Here is a 17,201-nt window from a genome sequence, read left to right on the forward strand (position 1 = left end):
CAGCTCTGCAGTGTGGATATGTACCCAGAAAATGGTAAATGGGGTATCTTTAAACCGGAGGATGGAATGTGTGTGAATTCAGGAAGGGATGGATTGGAAACTGAAGCAATGGCTGAATACCTTTGAGAACTCTTAATATGATGCTGTACTTGTTAGTGGAAGGCACATTTTTCCATCCTCTTGACTTCTCTGGATTCCATACTAGAGCTGTGTGGGAAATATGGCTTTCCCATTCTCAGTCTTCTTATCCACACAAGCCTTGAGAGTTGTTGCCATAATGTGGTTGGTTATCTTGATACCCCAGCATCTGGCTAACAGCATGGAAAAGCTGGTCATGGTCCTTTTCCATTCTGGAGAACTGCAGATCCTACAAGACACATGCTGGAGAGAGTCAGTCATGCCACACCAATTCTTAATCTACAGCAAATTATTCTCCAGGAAATAGGGTTGCCACCTCTGTGAGCATAAGAGGCTTAGTAGTGCATGATATGAAGAAATCAAGTACAAACTCAGGCACAGAAGCTTGAGTTTGTCCTATTGAAATTCTCCCTGGATTGCATAATGACATCTGTCAGCGGAGGTTCAAATGAAGCAACATGGTGGATGCCACAGTGCAAACCCCACTCCTTTTGTATCTGCATTCAGTGTCAATGCACGTACAAAAGGGGTGGGGTTTGCATTGTTTGCCCTAACTGCCATCTTCTCTTTTTTTGACATCTCCGCTTCCACAACACTGCCACCTAGGTGGGATGTTAGCTAGCTCTGTGCTGGTTTTTCAGCCTATTGTTCATAATTCAGAACCGTCTTTCTGTTATTTATACAACACTTTCAACAGTCTTTGCATAGGTTAGATCCCATTTACTACACATTGCCTCTGGAGGGCTCTTACCAGCTGTTTGGCCTTCTCCTCACTCAGTTGTAGCTTTTCATGATCCTTTTTCCAGCTGGCCTCTATGCAGGACACCCTAGAGAAACATAGCAGTCAAGTCTCCTTCAGATATCACCTCAGATGGGTTGTGGTTCCAACCCTTCTCCACATTCCCTGCTAGTTAGTCACTGACCCTCAAGATTCCCCTGGCAACAGTTTGAGGGATGATAAAAGACAGAATTAAAAAAGGCAAACTGATAGCAAATCAAAGTTAGAATAACAAAGAGAAGTTCACATTAGCCTTTTCACTTTCTGTGTAAATGATTCCTTTTCCACAATCTGAAACCTTCCAGATGTTCAGTCTGGAGACTGAATTATAATAATAATTATGAGAATTATTCTCAGTGGCATAGCCAATGAGATACTTCATGAAACTGTGTTTTCCACTACAAGGATTGTACTGCCATGTTTGTTTGTTTTTCAGCCCAGCGTAAGACTTCAGCTACTGATTGTAGCTCAGACCTGCTGGTCTTGCTATGGGAAAGATCAGGCCATGGATGCTTACTTCACTATCAGCCCCAAGAGCTTTTTTACTTCCTGCTAGGCTCCTTGGTGTTGTAGGAAGTTAGCACCCACCCCTTTCCTAGAAGAATGAAATATTTTAGGAAATATTAAAAAGGCAGAATATTATATTTCCCTGGTTGAGAAATGGAGAAGCATGTTTTAAAGACAAAGCAGCTCCCACCTTCCTGCCTCCCCACCCTTTGTCAATGGACCATCATCTGCAACACAATAGGACCCATCTAGCAACAGAAACTCACCACATGGCACCTGGGAAGATTACATCAGCCAGCAAGGCTAGCTAAGACCCCCACCCCCTGGGAGTCTGACAACCAATCAGGATACTCTTTCGGGGCCCCAGGAAGTTCAAAGCCAGAGAGGGCATAAAACCCGGGGGACTCACAGCATCTCTACCCTTTTCTGTCTGGGAACTCAAACCATGTGATCCTGTCCACCATTAAACCATCTTTCCAAGCAGTCTCCATGTTTCCAGTGTCTTTTTCCCCACTTGGAGCTGAACCAAGAAGGATATTTCTTTGAACAATTTGGCCCCCACAGATGGGACTCCAAGCTAACCTAACCAATGGACCTGGCCCAGGTAAGCCTCCCTTGCTAGCAGCAGACCTATTGAGTCTGTGGGTAAGTTTTCCTGGACCTTGGCCATTTGGAACCAGGTTTTAAAGGGGTTTTGAGTATTGAGCTCAACAGCTTTCTAAGAAGCCGGTTAGAGGTGAGTACCTCTAAATTTTAATTTTAAAGCATGGAAAAGCATGGGAAATGTGTGTATGCCTGCGTGTGTGAGAGGGCCCTTCCCCCAATCACAGCTGGATCTTGCTTCCTTTGTGCATTTCCTAACCGCAGAAAGACCAACAGTCTGGAGAGCATGGGGGTTTTGCCAGAGCAGAGGACCTTCTGTTAGGGAAGGAGGAAGTGTGTGTGTGGGATTCCATCCAGACAACAGTCTGATTCCACCTCTTTGAGTGACTTCTAGCCGCACTTCTGCCTACCGCTAGCTCCACCGAGCCGTGACCGGTAGGATAGAGAAAGCAAGGAGTTTTTTTTGCCAAACGTGGAACTTTGTGTTTAAAAGGAACGGAAGCCGAGTGAATGCCAAGCGAAAGTGAAAGGGGTGGGTGCTAATTTCCTACAATCCCTCCTCTTGGATATTTCTTTGAACAGTGTAAATGGATTGGGTCCCAACTATGCCCTGCAGGATTCCCAGAACAGGAAACTTGGACTGTTCTCTTCCTTATCCCCTGCCATGGGATTTGCATTGTCTAATAAACTGGAACTTAGACATTGAATGGAATGAAAATTCCTATCAGGGCTAGCAGTCCCTCCCCCTCCCCCTCCCCCACCCCCCATTTGACATTGTGCCTCTGCCTCCTGTTGCTGGCTTCTCTTACCTGCTGCTGAGCTGTACCAGGCAAAGTTCCGTCTCCTCTAGCCTCTTGCTAAGAATTGCTTCTTGTTCTTGAAATCTGGCTTGCTCCTGCAGCAGTGCTTGATTCTGGCCAGACAGTGACTTCACCTGCTCCTCCAGGAGCTGCTGCTTGTCTCTGGCTGAACTCAGCTTCATTTGCAGCACTTCCATCTGTCTTGCATACTAGGGAGGGGGGCAGAGGGGGCAGTAATGAAGCTTAGAGCACCCCTGGGCTCAAGACCACCAAGGGCTCAAGATTAAGAGAATGAGGGAAAGCTATGCAGGAACAGAGAAAAGCTAGATGGGGATGTTTTAGTCTCTTCTCATCATAATTGGGGAAGACTCCAATTATGTCTTAAGAAATCTTAAGAAAGTTCTGGATTCAGTTGACAAGATAATTTCAGTAATACCCTTTGCTGGAGCTACATATTTAGACTGTGCTGACCCAGTATAAAATTGCAGCTTTGAGGATTTTCTTTCTTAGACTCATCTTCCTCCAATTAGGGGAAAGATTTGCAGGGTTACATTCTAGACATTGCTTTTGTGTGAAATTTTCCTAGTAAATTAGAATGGCTCTCTCTAGCTATGCTTTGAACATAAGTTTGTTATTGCTATGATTCCTAACAACAGAAAAATATGTGTTTCACTTCTTCCTCCATTACAAAACTACAGGGAAAGGACTGGGAAATGTAAACAGCTAAAAGTGTGATCCCCAAAGCAGGAGAAGTGTGTCTGAGGTTGTTTTTGGTATTGGCCAGTGCAACATGTCAACTGCCCATTGCACAGGGGTCTCAATTACTCTCCTATGAAAGCATAGTTCAGTTTCTGATGCAGTCTCTTTCAGGAAAATTAACATGCAACAGATTTCTATTTCGCCAACTTCTTTTCTAACATATGGCTATTGACCTATCAAATCTAAGGCTCATTGACCAAGCATCCCCAATTAAGATAAGTCACCCAGAGTAATTATAGGTGAGATGGGTGGCTATATCAACTGCATAAATAAAACAAACAAACAAACAAACAAACAAATAATAGTCATTCATTATATTTCTGGAATGATATCATCACTTTTTAAAAAGTTACTTTTGCTAGATGCATGTATGCAATTTTCAACGACACACATTTTTTTCCATCATTTTTTTGGGCGGCTCTTTAATTAGGAATAGATGAACAGAAAACTAATCCTCCTATACCTGTTCCAGGGGTTGCATGGAGTATAGGCAATTTTGCATTGCTGATGCATCCTCTGAATGTCGTAACCAAGGGACCGATGGTTTCTGGGGCAGCGATACAGATGGGTGGAGCTTTGAGCATCCCTAAAGCAGAAGAACATTATTTGGTGAGTTTGAAGAGAACAAGAATAAGAGAACAATTACAGAGACATGGAAATACTTTAATCCACTTGCAATACAAAATGTCCTTTAAATGGAGCCTCCACGCTGGAAAACGAGGAGGAAATATACCATATTTTTTGGACTATAAGACGCACCAGAGTATAAGATGCACCAAGATTTTAAAGAGGAAAACAAGAAAAAAAAATAGTTTGTGGCCTCTGCGCGTCCGGTTTTTGCCTTCCCCGCATTCTGCAGGCCTTCCAAACCCTCTGCGCATCCCGTTTTTGCGAAAAATGGGCTTGTTTTGGGCAAAAACAGGACATGCAGGGCAGGGCTTCGGGAGGCCAAAAATGGCTGCATTCGGTATATAAGACACACCAACATTTCCACCCACTTTTTTTGAGGGGGGAAAGTGCATCTTATATTCCAAAAAGTACATTAGTAGTTGAGCAAACCACTCTAAAACTCTGCTTACCTGGGATGCCTTGTGGCTGCCACCATTGCATAGAGAGGAGTCATAAGGCTGAGGGTTGCTGTCCTGACTGTCAACCACTCGCTCTATGCTACTTTGCTTGTGGATACGCCGAGATGCCTTGGTCTGGGTTGGGACACTCTGAGTACGCTGCACTTTGCTCCTGGTTTTGGTTTGATGTAAAGGAGTCAGGGCGTCTTCCTTGCCTCTGTTCTTTTGGATGCTGGTCATGGACTGGCTCTTGATCAGAGGACTATACTTGTCCAGATCCCGTGGGGGCACAAACCCTAGTTTCTTTTTATCAGTGTGTCTGAAACACAAAGAATGAGGAGTCAGCTGTGCAAAAGACATAGTAATTCAGAGCAATGCTGACAATCTCAATTCCAGATTAAGTCTTCAGACTTCAAACTTGGGCCACATCTACACAACCTAATCAGTGGTGGGTTCCTCCCGGTTCGGCCCGGTTCGGCTGAGCCGGTAGCGGTGACAATATGATGTCACCGAACCGGGTCTCTTTGTTCGGGAGCTGGGCCCTGCCGCCCCCCTGCCTTCCGCATTATTCTTACCTTTTATTTGGCCCCACCCCCAATCTATTGCTGCCTCCCGAGTCCCAGCTGATCGGCTAGAAGGAAAAAAACTGTTTAAACTCTTGCCGTGGGGGGTCAAAGGGCCACCTTACAGCTGATCAGTGTTAAAAGGCAGTGTGGTGATAGACCGATGCCTCCAAAAACGAATGAGTAGACCGGTGCCTCCAAAAACAAATGAGTAGACTGGTGCCTCCAAAAACAAATAGGTAGACCGGTGTCTCCAAAAACCAGTGAGTAGACCGATACAGTTCTGCAAGCAGTTAAAAGCCTGGTAGACCAGTACCTCTGCTAAATCCTAAAGAATTGTCACATGATCATCAAGCCATGCCCACAGAACGGGTAGTAAAAAATTTTAGAATCTACCCCTGAACCTAATGTTTTGATGCATAACTTTCTCACATTCTGCATGATGGCTTCTCCATCCCACTTTCTTAATCCAGAGAACTTTTAGGGCAATTTCTGTGTGCTATCAAATTAAGGACACAAGCAGCTGGCCACAGTAAAGTGCAACCCACTAGTCCTTTAGCTGGCAGAAAAATGTGAGAGCATAAAATCTATTATCCTGCCAGCAAAGCCCCATTATGCCATAGTAATCAGGTTCCAAGAGTGGTCTTATCTTTATACTTTCTTACAATTAAGGAAAGGAAATGATGGCTCCCCCAGCTTTGTTTGCCCTCTCTCCACATGTTTCCTGCCAGCAGGAGGAAGAACTAACCCATCAGTCTCCTTCATACGTGATGGGGTAGGAACAGATGTTGTCACATTCATCACCTTTGGCTTGGTGCCTTGCTAGTATTCTATCATCAATTGGGGAAGGGAGGAGGGAACAAATGGGCAATAAAGCTGTATACCTTTATGATGGAAAATTGGGAGAGGAGATTGACAGGGAAGAGCAGAGCAGTTTGGAATCTGGTTCATGCTGGTGGGCTGGCATCTTCAAGACCATTTATCCAGAGTGAAATTTCACCAGCCAAAACACCTCAGTGTTTCCTAAAACATCTTGGTGGTGCCAGATTGGCTACATACAAACAGACCATGGGGAGAGGGCTAGATGGGACCAAGGGGTAGTTCTGTATTGGTGTATGGAACCACCCTCCCCATCACCAACTTGATAAAGAGAAAAGGGGAGGAGAAAAACCAAACCTAGCCAGCCATTGAAGTGGACAATGGCTGCCAGACAGCATTTGAAAAACTCAGATGGTTGTTTCCTGCTGAACCAGTGTGAAAGCACCCAGATTCTAATGCCCCATTTATTATTCAGTGGACACTAGTGATGTGGCAGTGTGGGTGGTTCTTTTACAAAGGAACAGCCAGACTGCCCTATAACCTGCAGTAAATTATCTCACACTGAGCAGCAATGGGTGGTTTGGGAGGAGGCTTATGTGCACTGGGCTTTCTTAACATGGAAGCGTTTTCACTTTCTGCTGCCTCCCAGAGGAAAAAAATTATTAGCCGATGCACTATCTAGGATGCTCAATGCAACAGCTCCAAGCAGGAAATAGTCAGACCGATTATTCCATCCCACCAGCTTGCAACACCAGTCATCAACTGAGCGCTGGATAAAGCGAAGCCTCAGATTGGGGAAGGCATAGCAGGGACCTAAAGGCAGTATTAGAGGGGGATAAGTGGTTCCAAGCTCACATAAATGAATGTACAATGCAAGAGGGTTTAGCCTGGGTGGGGGCCAAGCCAGAGGTGAGCTGCTACTGGTTTGCATTGGTTCTCCCGAATCAGATGTTAATTTTCTGAGCAGTTCGGAGAACCGGTTGTTGCAAGAAATCTTTTCCCACTTTATGGGGCTAATCTTGCAAGGGCGGCAGGAAGGAAACATTCTGGTATGCCTGTATTTCTAGCCTAATCCTTATCTTAATTGTCCTGCTGCTTTAAGTGTTTTCAGAAACTGCCTCTGGGTTAAGCGTGTTACATTGTAAGCCTTACACCCAGACTTTCTGTCTGTAGACTGAGCTTCTCCGGAGTCCCGTTCCCCCCCCCCCCCCGCCAGTTTTTTGTGGTACTTTTATTCCTGGGGCTTGACTTTCTTAAAGATTGTTAAAGGGTTGTTTTAAGCTTTTTGAGTATACTTCCAACACAGCTGGAATAGCTATTTACAGAAGGGTTGGCATAGCCATAGAAGAAATGAGCCAAGGTGGCGCAGTGGTTAGAGTGCAGTACTGCAGCTATTTCAGCTGACTGCTAGTTCAGCAGATCAGTGGATCAAATCTCACCAGCTCAAGGTTGACTCAGCCTTCCATCCTTCCGAGGTGGGTAAAAAAAGAACATAGATTGTTTTTTTTTCATTTTTTCATTTTATTAGATTTATATACCACCCTACTCCAGAAGGACTCAGGGCGGTGAACAGCCAAAAAGATAAAACATACAGACTACAAAATTTAAAAGACAATATAAAAACCCAATTAAATAGTTTGGCCCGGAACAGATTAAAACACCCCTAAAGTTTTAAAACAGATTTAAAATTTACAATTAAAAAGGGAAGTTAGGCCAGGCCAGCCTGTTGAAATAAAAAGGTCTTGAGGGCACGGTGGAAGGTGCGTAAATCTGGGATCCTCCGTATCTCCGGGGGGAGCTCATTCCAGATAGCAGGTGCCCCCACAGAAAAGGCTCTCCCCCTGAGGGCCTCCAGTCGACACTGTTTGGCCGACGGCACCCTGAGGAGCCCCTCTCTATGAGAGCGTACTAGTCGGTGAGAGGCTACTGGTGGCAGCAGGCGGTCCCGTAAGTACCCGGGTCCTAAGCCATGGAGCACTCTAAAGGTGGTAACCAAGACCTTGAAGTGCACCCGGAAGACCATCGGGAGCCAGTGCAGCTCGCGCAGGAGAGGTGTAACATGGGAGCGCCACATCGCTCCCATAACCACCCACGCAGCCGCACTCTGCACCAGTTGGAGCCTCTGGGTGCTCCTCAAGGGGAGCCCCATGTAGAGAGCATTGCAGTAGTCCAGGCAATGGAGGCAATATGCTATTTAGTATACTGTCTTTAGGGCAAGCCGCCCAGAGTCCTCGGAGAGTGGGCGGCATAGAAATATGACAAACAAACAAACAAACAAACAAATAAATAAATGTCTGAGAGGCAGGATGCAAGCTTGGCATTCTGTCTGATTTTTTTACTGCCTTTCTGGGGCATGTGATCTTTCTTTAAATCTGGATGATTACCTAAGGATATCTTGTGAGGTGAGTGTTGAATAGTGGGCGCAGTAAGGACACAGGACACACACTGCAGTTACATGAGTTTATTCAGCTCCAGTACAGCAATGGATCGCCTAGCCGCGGCAGCCTCTTTTAAAAGGAGCTATCCACGGCTTCAGCCACTGACGTGCTTCTAAATCTCCTGCTCTATTTGCTCGCTTCTAATTGGTCCATTTGAATTGTCATTCAATACTTAACACCCCTCCCCTCTAGATCAGCATTGACCAATCCTGGAGTCTCTCAAGCCACGTAGTCGCACAAGTAGGTGGGTCTTTTCAGGGCACGACTTGACTTGCGCAGTTCAGTTGTTCCAGCAATCTTGGAGCGAGAGGTCGAGTTCTGTGTTTCTCCTGGAGGCACTTCCGGAACTCTCTCGAACTCCGCCAATGGTGTGGGCCTGTTTTGTTGGATGTTTATTTCTTCCTCCCCCAGCTGGAATGGTGGACTGTTGCTGCTATCGAGAACTCCCTCCTGGACCCCAGATAAGTGTTCGTTGTCTCTAGTCGGGTTTGAGTGTTGTCCCTGTTGTTCGTTGGTGGTGTTTAATGTACGGCCTGGTCTGTTTCTGTGTGAATTTCCTTTTCTCGCCCCTGGGTTCCCTCTTGTGATCTGTGTTCTCTTCTGACTAATCGGCCACTGAGCTGATCTATGTGTCTTTTCCAACTCCAGCCGTCCTCCATCTCTATCCTGTAGGATAGAGGGCCTGTGACTTGAATTATTTCTGCTGGGACCCATAAGGGGTTTCCACTAAAATTCTTTGCGTACACTTTATCCCCCACTTGGAACTGTCTAGTCTTGCTGGTGGAATTCTCTGTGCTGTAATGTGGTGTAGTCTGTCTAAAGTAGACCTTAGTTTCCTTCCCATTAACAGTTCAGCGGGACTTCTATGTGTGTTGGCACTGGGTGTGATGTGCTGTATGCTCAGTAGTTTATCTATTTTCGCCTGTATGTCCCCTGGGCCCAGTCTTGCTAAGGTTTCTTTTTTCGTCCTCACCATCCTTTCAGCCAATCCATTAGTGGACCGTTTTCCTGGCGTGGATAGTACGTGCCGGATCCCTTGGCTGGCTAGAGATATTTCGAATTGATTAGCTGTGAACTGGGGCCCGTTATCGGAGACTACCAGATCGGGTAAACCATGTGTTGCTAACAGTCTCCGGAGGACTCGGATGACTGCTTCTGTCATCGTTGATGGCATTAAATTTACCTCTAACCATTTAGAGTAGGCATCAACGATGATCAGAAATGTGTTTCCCAAACAACGAGGCAAAGTGTAGAAATGAAACCAGAATTCTTTCTATTTGGAATGACTACACCACAGTGTACCAAGGAGATAAAATATCTTACCATCCACATATTGACAGCGGCACGTATAGTGTACGCTCAGAATTGGAAATCCGAGATAATACCAACAGAAGAAAAAATAATAACAAAAATAAATGAATGCGCAGAGATGGATAGGCTCACAAAAGAGCTCCAAGATAAAGAGAACACTGACTTTTATTTACTTTGGCAAAAATGGTACACATGGTTAGAAAGAAGGATAGGGCCAACAACATAGGACATTAGGAGAACATAACTCAAGAATTGTAGAAATAGATACATGAGATGAGCCGTAGGATTGTATAAATAAATGGTTAATATGTTTATAGAAAGATACTGCTGAACTTCAATGAATATATTAAGGTATAAGCAAGTAAATTTGTAAATAGTATGATTAAGGAAAATTGGTTAAATGGACATTAATCACCGATGCGAAGGTTTTCTAGAAGTTAGTCGATTGACTCTTTGTTAATGTATAAGTGTTTACATGTATTTGTGTTTTACATTTGTTTATGTTAATAAAATTAAAAAAAAAAGAAAGAAAGAAATGTGTTTCCCTGGCACGGCCCTGCAAAATCTATGTGTATGCAGGACCAAGAGGCCCCGGGATTCTCCCAGTTGTGTATGGGTGCTGTGTGTGGTGCTGGGCGAGACTCCTGGCAAGGTGTGCAAGTCGTTACCCATGTCTCTATTTCTTTGTCCATCCCTGGCCACCATACGTAGCTTCTTGCCACCGCCTTCATTTTCATTATCCCCGGGTGTCTCTCGTTTAACAAATCTAATATGTTATTCCTTAACGATTTCGGAATTATTACTCTATCCCCCACAACAAACATCCCCTTCAATCCTGATAGTTCCGTTTGTCTTGTTTTGAATGGTTGGAATTCAGTGTCTATGCCCGTCTCAGGCCATCCTTTCCAAACCCAATTCAAAACCTGCGCCAAAGTCCCCTGTCTTGCTGTTGCTCTCGCGATGTCTGTAGCCAAGATTTGAGTGTTCTCCATGGTTTTTATTAGCAAGGTAGTTGTGGCTGGTGCTGGGTCTTCCACTGGATCCAGTAATGGGCATCTGCTGAGTGTGTCAGTGTGGTCGATGGTTTTTCCTGGTCTGTATTTTAGTTGGTAGTCGTAGGCTGTGAGGAATTCCGTCCACCTCAACATTCTTGGTGATAGGATGGGGAGCCTAGGTCTGTCTCCCGCAATGATTCCTAGGAGCAGCTTGTGGTCCATTATTAGCTCAAATCTTCTTCCATATAAGTACTCATGGAATCTTTTGATGCCAGCCACGGTGGCCAATGCTTCTTTATCCAATTGGCTGTAGTTTCTTTCTGGTTTGGATAGTGTTCGTGAGTAGAAGGCGATGGGGGCTTCTCTGCCGTTCGGCATGCAGTGGCTTAATATGGCTCCGATGCCAAATGGGGATGCATCGCATGTCAGTCTTAATGGTAACGTTCCACTGTACTGCACTAATATGCTGTCCAAGGTTAATAGTCTTTTTATCTGTTCAAACGCATGCTTCTCCTTCTTCCCCCACATCCATTCCATTCTCCTATCCAGTAACCGGTGTAGTGGCTCAGCAATTGTGGCTTTCTGTGGCAGGAAAATATTGTAAAAGTTCAATAACCCCAGAAATGCCTGCAGCTCTGTTTTATTTGTGGGGATTGGTGCCTCTCTGATCGCCTTTAGCTTGCCCAGGGTGGGGTGTATTCCTGAACCATCGATTAGGTATCCCAGGAATTCCACTTGTTTTTTGGCTAGCTGGCACTTGTCCCTTTTTACCTTTAACCCCACCTCTTGGAATCTGGTCAGCACTGCCCTTAAACGTTGTTGCAGTTGTTTCTGATTTATGGCTGAAATCAACAATCTTCAAAATAGGGAACGACTCCTTCTATTCCCTGTAACAGGCGTTCCATAAGACTTTGGAATAGTCCCAGGACTACGCTTACCCCAAACTGCAGACGTTTGCACTTGAATGCTCCCCTGTGCATGACTATTGTTTGCGCTTCACCTGTGGCATCATCTACAGGTAGCTGTTGGTATGCCTGGGTCAGATCGAGCTTCGCAAATATCTTCCCTTGCCCCAGGGAGTGTAAAAGGTGTTGCACGACGGGTACTGGGTAGGCGCTCTGTTGTAACGCTTTATTCAGGGTGCTCTTAATAGTCCCCACAGAGGCGCACTGACCCATCTGGCTTCGTGGGGGTTACTATCAGTGTCTCCCACATAGCATGGTCTGTCGGCTCCAATACCCCTTGGGCAACGAGTTTATCCAGTTGCTCATCTATTTTGGGCCGTAGAGCAAAAGGAACCCTCCTAGGTTTAATTCTGACAGGGGCAACTTGGGGATCTAGGTTAAATTATATTGGGAACCCCATGTACTTGCCCAATTTGCTGTCAAAAACGTCTGCGAAGTCCCTCATCAGTTCCTCTTCCCAGCCGTCGTCTTCAACTTGATTGATTCCAGTTACTGCCAGCCCCAAAGGTTCGAACCACTCCAGACCCAATAGGCTAGGTCTGTCCCCGTCCACTATGGTGAGGGGCAGTTTCCCCTGAAAGTCCTTGAATTTTACATTGAACTTTCCAATGCCTAATACCGGAATCCGGTTCCCTTGATAGTCTTTCAGAGTGAATCTTTGCTGCTTGAGTGCGCTGGTTGTGAGGCTGGGGATTATCTGCTTGATGGTCGTCCGGAAGACCATGGATAGGCATGACCCTGAGTCCACCTCCATTTTGCATGGTCTCCCCTCGATGTAAACGGTCACCGCCATCTTCTTTGTTCTTCCCATGCTCGCATGGCCCATGATAATTGTATGATGGGTTCCACCCCTATCTGACCCGTTGTCCTCATTTCTACAGCTTCTTCCAAACTGTTGCTTCCTGTTTGTTTGGAATTGTCTGGTTCTTGGTGGTGGTGGGCTCATTTGCCTGTTTCTATGGAATGCTGGTTGGGATGCCCTGCAGGCTCTTGCGATGTGTCTCTTCTGGTCGCACCACTGGCAGATAGCGTCTCGGAACCTGCACTCCATCCTTGGGTGGTTTCCCTCGCATCCTGCACACTAGAATTCTTTCTTCCCTTTGTCCTGGGGTCTTCCCTTCCATTCCGAACAGAGGTGATGTACTTTGTCCCCCTCTTCTTCTTCCGATTTGGTTTCCACATCCTCGTAGTGAATTGATGATTCTTCCTTCCCTTGTGGCCCCTTATTCATTTTCTTTATTGTGGCTGTGGATTTCTGGGACGCCTTGGTCACCGTTACCTCTTCCATAGCCTCTTGAAACGTTATTCTGGGCTTTGTGAGTAATCGGCTTTGTAAAGTGTGGTCCCTCAGCCCCAAAACCAAACAGTCTCTCATGGCCTCATCCAGATTTGAGAACTCGCAAGCGGTGGCTATTTTGTGCAGTGTTGCTACAAATTCACTTATCGATTCTCCTTCCCTCTGGTCCCTCTGGTAGAATTCGTGCCGTCTTACCAGGGGTGAGGCTTGGGGTGCGTAGTGCGCTTTCAGGATGCCTTGTAGTGTTGGCCAGGTCATTGTTCTCAATTCTGCCGGTGAGGCTAAGGCTTTTGCCATTTTGAAAACGGCGGCTCCGGAGTGTGTGAGGAAGAGTGCCCTCTTTCTTTGTTCCGATAGGCTTAGCAGATCATTTGGTTCCAGGAACATGTGGAATCTTTCTATGTATGATTTCCAGTCTTCTCCAGATGGGTTGAATGGTTCGGGTGGAATGATCGAAGACATCTTGCTTGGCTGTTGAGTTCGATGGCCACTGATTACCACGTGGAGGTTTAGTAACCTGGTGTCCGGTTGTCCTTCTGAGATCCCACCTTCGTCACCAGGACACAGGACACACGCTGCAGTTACATGAATTATTCAGTCCAGTACAGCAATGGATTGCCTAGCCGCGGCAGCCTCTTTTAAAAGGAGCTGTCCGTGGCTTCAGCCACTGAAATGCTTCTAAATCTCCCGCTCTATTTGCTTGCTTTGGTCCGTTTGAATTGTCATTCAATACTTAATAGTGAGTGAGACCAGATGGTATCTTTAAGTGGTGTAAATGGATCTGAGGATTGCTTCTCCTGGGTGCTTTGTCAGTTCACGGAGCACAGCAGTCTCTTGTCTATGGGGATTCTTCAGTCATCCAGGTCATGGTTGTTCCAAAGGTGCTTTTTTCAAGAGGCAACTGGACTTTCCTGGTTTCCAGAAAGTCCAGTTGTGTCAGAGTATATTCATCAACTGGAATAGGACATAGTAACAAAGTCAGCCAATTGGGAGTTGAGACAGACTAGAGCCAGGATGTGTCTTAGTCTGCAGCTTCTGAGACTGTGCAGAGCTAAAGTGAAATTAGTTGCTCTGCTGTACTCTGTGTGTAAACATGTCTGCTGATCTGAGCTGAAGAACCACTGTTGGTATTGTAAATATACTTTATGTGTTATTATGAATATAAAGAAGTTAATGATTCGGCTATCTGTGTGTTCTTCTGCATTTGTTTTTTGCAAGAAACTCTGACAAGTTGCCTCTTGAAAAAGCACCTTTGGGGCAGGAGTTTCTTGCATTGCTTTGGAGTGGGCAAGGCACATGATTGCTCAATGATAATAAGTGGATCCTCCTTCCAATTTGTTTTAGTTTTCTCTCATGATAATATGACATAGTAACATGGAACCAGTTGTAGAAAGTTAGCACCCACCCCTCTCCTAGAAGAATGAAATATTTTGAGAAATATTAAAAATGAAGAATATATTTCCCTGAATGAGAAATGGAGAAACATATTTTCTTAGAGGGAGAAAGCAGCCCCCATGTTCCTTAATAGCCCACCGAAGATGTCAGCACTTAAGAGATAAAGAGATAGTTATATTCATAGGCAAAAATTTCCTGCAGCAAGGTCTGAACAAAGGCAGAATGGGATTAGCCTTCACTCAAGAGGTTAATTTGTAATTTGTCTCTTTAGCTTGGCATTTGTAGCCCAAATATGCCCACCCACTTTCTGGAGAGCTTAAATGACCTCTCTGCTAAAGGGTTTCACTTTATGAGCAAGAGTAGTGCTGATAGTTATCCTTGTATTTTAACTATTTTAATTCCTCAATGTGCTCTGGCAACCTGTCTGATTTATAACTCCGGGTTGCAGGTATTGCTGAGAAAAAGGAATGTATTCAGACAGAATGGTTTAGGTTTCCATGACAGCCATGACTCATTGATCTTCAGTGTGTATTCCCCCATTTCTAGTCTAATGACTGGTATTTAGGGCAGCTTTTTGCAAGCAAATAAGCTTTTTATATTTTTGTACAGGTAATCCTTGATTTACAACAGTTCATGTAGTGACCATTCAAAGTTACAAAGGCACTGAAAAAAGTGACTTATGACCATTTTTCACACTTACGACTATTGAAGAATCCCTATGGTCATGAGAGGGCGGGTGAGGCGAAGCACCCCTCAGCATAAGTGACATCGAGTTGACCACAATCACCCAGCCAGTCATTAGGGCAGAGAATCAGTTGTTAAAAAATTTGCAGCCCACCACTGGGCCAAGCTGTACGTTCCTGAAAGCCAAAGATGACTAATCCTGGAGAAGAGCCATGACTTAAAAACTGCAGGACATTTTGGCTTTGTAAAAATGTTACACTTAATTAAGCGCCAGTTTTGGTGGCTGTCCCTTTAAAAAGACATTCAAAGTTATGTGGCCAGCTGCCCACTTTGCAATTCAGCTATACTATGGCAGGAGCAAACACCAGAACTCCTCCAGTAAGTGGCAGAGCCTAATAGCCCTGGAAGGAAATTTCTATAGTTTTCAAAATAGAACTACCAGAAAGCTAGAGAAATACTGTAATCTGGGTTAGGGTTAGGGTTTTCCTTAGAGAACACCGATTTGTTCTCTAAACAAGTGCAATTTGTGCCCTGCCAAAAAATTCCTTCCGCCCACACCTTAGCTAACTTCTTCATTCACCACATCAATAGGCTGCACGGCGCTCTTCAACAAATAATTTGTGACTGCGGAGTGCAATTAACTTCCAAATTCTGGCAAGAGTTTTTAAAACTTCTTGGGCCATCCCAAGGACTTAGTTCCAGTCATCATCTGGCAATGAATGGAGGGTATGAATGTACAAATTGGGTTCTAGAATAATACCTGAGTTGTTATATAAATTACTAGCAGGACAATCAGACAGACTTCATCCCATTCTCTGAAGTGACCTATAATAATTCTGTATATAGCAGCACCAGGTTTACCCCATTCAAGGTGGCTATGGGACAGGACTTTGTGCCAATGCCTGAGCTGCCCCGGTCACACACACACACACACACACACACACACACACACACACACACACACACACACCGCATTACTTTGTTAAAGGACTGGGCTGCCCAGCTGAAGAATTCCTGGCCAGTGCTCAGAAAACCATTGGAAGAGGCATGAGAAACTCATAAAAAATATGCCTAACCCTAACCCAAAGGCCAAAGACTTTAAAATAGGGAACCAGATCTACCTTGCCACAAAATACCTGCAGTCCAGGCAAACTTCCAAAAAACTGGGACCAGTTAAAATTACCACCCTTGCTCGGAAAAATCCATCCGGTATTCCATTCGAGTTTACTAAAACCAGTTAGCAAACCTCATGCTCCACAAGCAACCCCAGGGCCAGTAGTGGGATCATATTATGAAATCAGGGATATTATTGATTCTAGATATCGTAGAGGCCAATTACAATATCTGGTTAGGTGGACAGGGTATCCCGACACAGAAGCTTCTTGGGTTCCAGTAGATGATATAAGCGCTCTGCATTTCATTAGACCACCTGACGGGACCCCGCCTCTGTTGGATTTGGCTCACACCCCGGGGTCTGAATTCCCGTAGACCTACATCCAAAGCAGCGGCTGCCTTGTACCATTCCGACAGGCGGGGTCCTAAACCCCGATACACACAAGCCTGCCATATTTCTCTATCTAGTCCTGATTGAAACTGATGTATAAGGAGGCGTTCCGGCCATGACCGCAGTTTCCCGGCCAGGTTGCGGAATTCCTTGACATAATCCTTAGCTGGGCGGCCACGCTGTCTCAGGCCTACTAGTTCCCCCTTGATCACTTGGGTTCAGGTCTCATCTTCGAACCGGGCTCTTAACGCCTCCAGGAATAATCCGAGGTCTGTCAATTCATGGGCATGCTCACTGTGTAGGTCAGCGACCCAGTCTGCAACCTCGCCTGTGAGCACTGCTGTCACAGCAACCACCATGGACCATTGTGAGGGATATAACCTGCCATACAGGTCCATATGGCTGATTACTTGGCTAAGGAATAATGCCACCTTTTCTGATGTTCCATCAAACGTAGCCTGCACTGGGGGTAAGCCCCAAAGGTTTTGCAGGGTCCATACCCCGGGGCCCCATGGTGGTAACGGGTCCAATTGGCGGGGCTGCGGTGGCCTAACCCCCCCCCCCACACCCTGGGGTCG

General features: G+C 45.4%; 1 protein-coding gene across 1 annotated transcript in view; it reads right to left on the reverse strand.

Moving 5' to 3' along the window:
* Nucleotides 1-244: 244 nt before the first annotated feature.
* Nucleotides 245-17,201, reverse strand: part of LOC139310976 (RAS protein activator like-3-like) — an 83,301-nt gene continuing 66,344 nt past the window's right edge. The window contains exons 15-19 of the mRNA XM_070935278.1: nucleotides 4,665-4,971; nucleotides 4,049-4,171; nucleotides 2,836-3,035; nucleotides 890-965; nucleotides 245-367 (exon numbers count right to left, since the gene is read on the reverse strand). Coding sequence (XP_070791379.1) covers nucleotides 245-367; nucleotides 890-965; nucleotides 2,836-3,035; nucleotides 4,049-4,171; nucleotides 4,665-4,971 — 829 coding nt within the window. The remainder of the gene's footprint in view (nucleotides 368-889; nucleotides 966-2,835; nucleotides 3,036-4,048; nucleotides 4,172-4,664; nucleotides 4,972-17,201) is intronic.

This window comes from Pituophis catenifer, unplaced genomic scaffold, assembly GCF_029215685.1.
Source record: "Pituophis catenifer annectens isolate HBS135680 unplaced genomic scaffold, rPitCat1.0.hap2 SCAF_2, whole genome shotgun sequence".
Lineage (NCBI taxonomy): Eukaryota > Metazoa > Chordata > Lepidosauria > Squamata > Colubridae > Pituophis > Pituophis catenifer.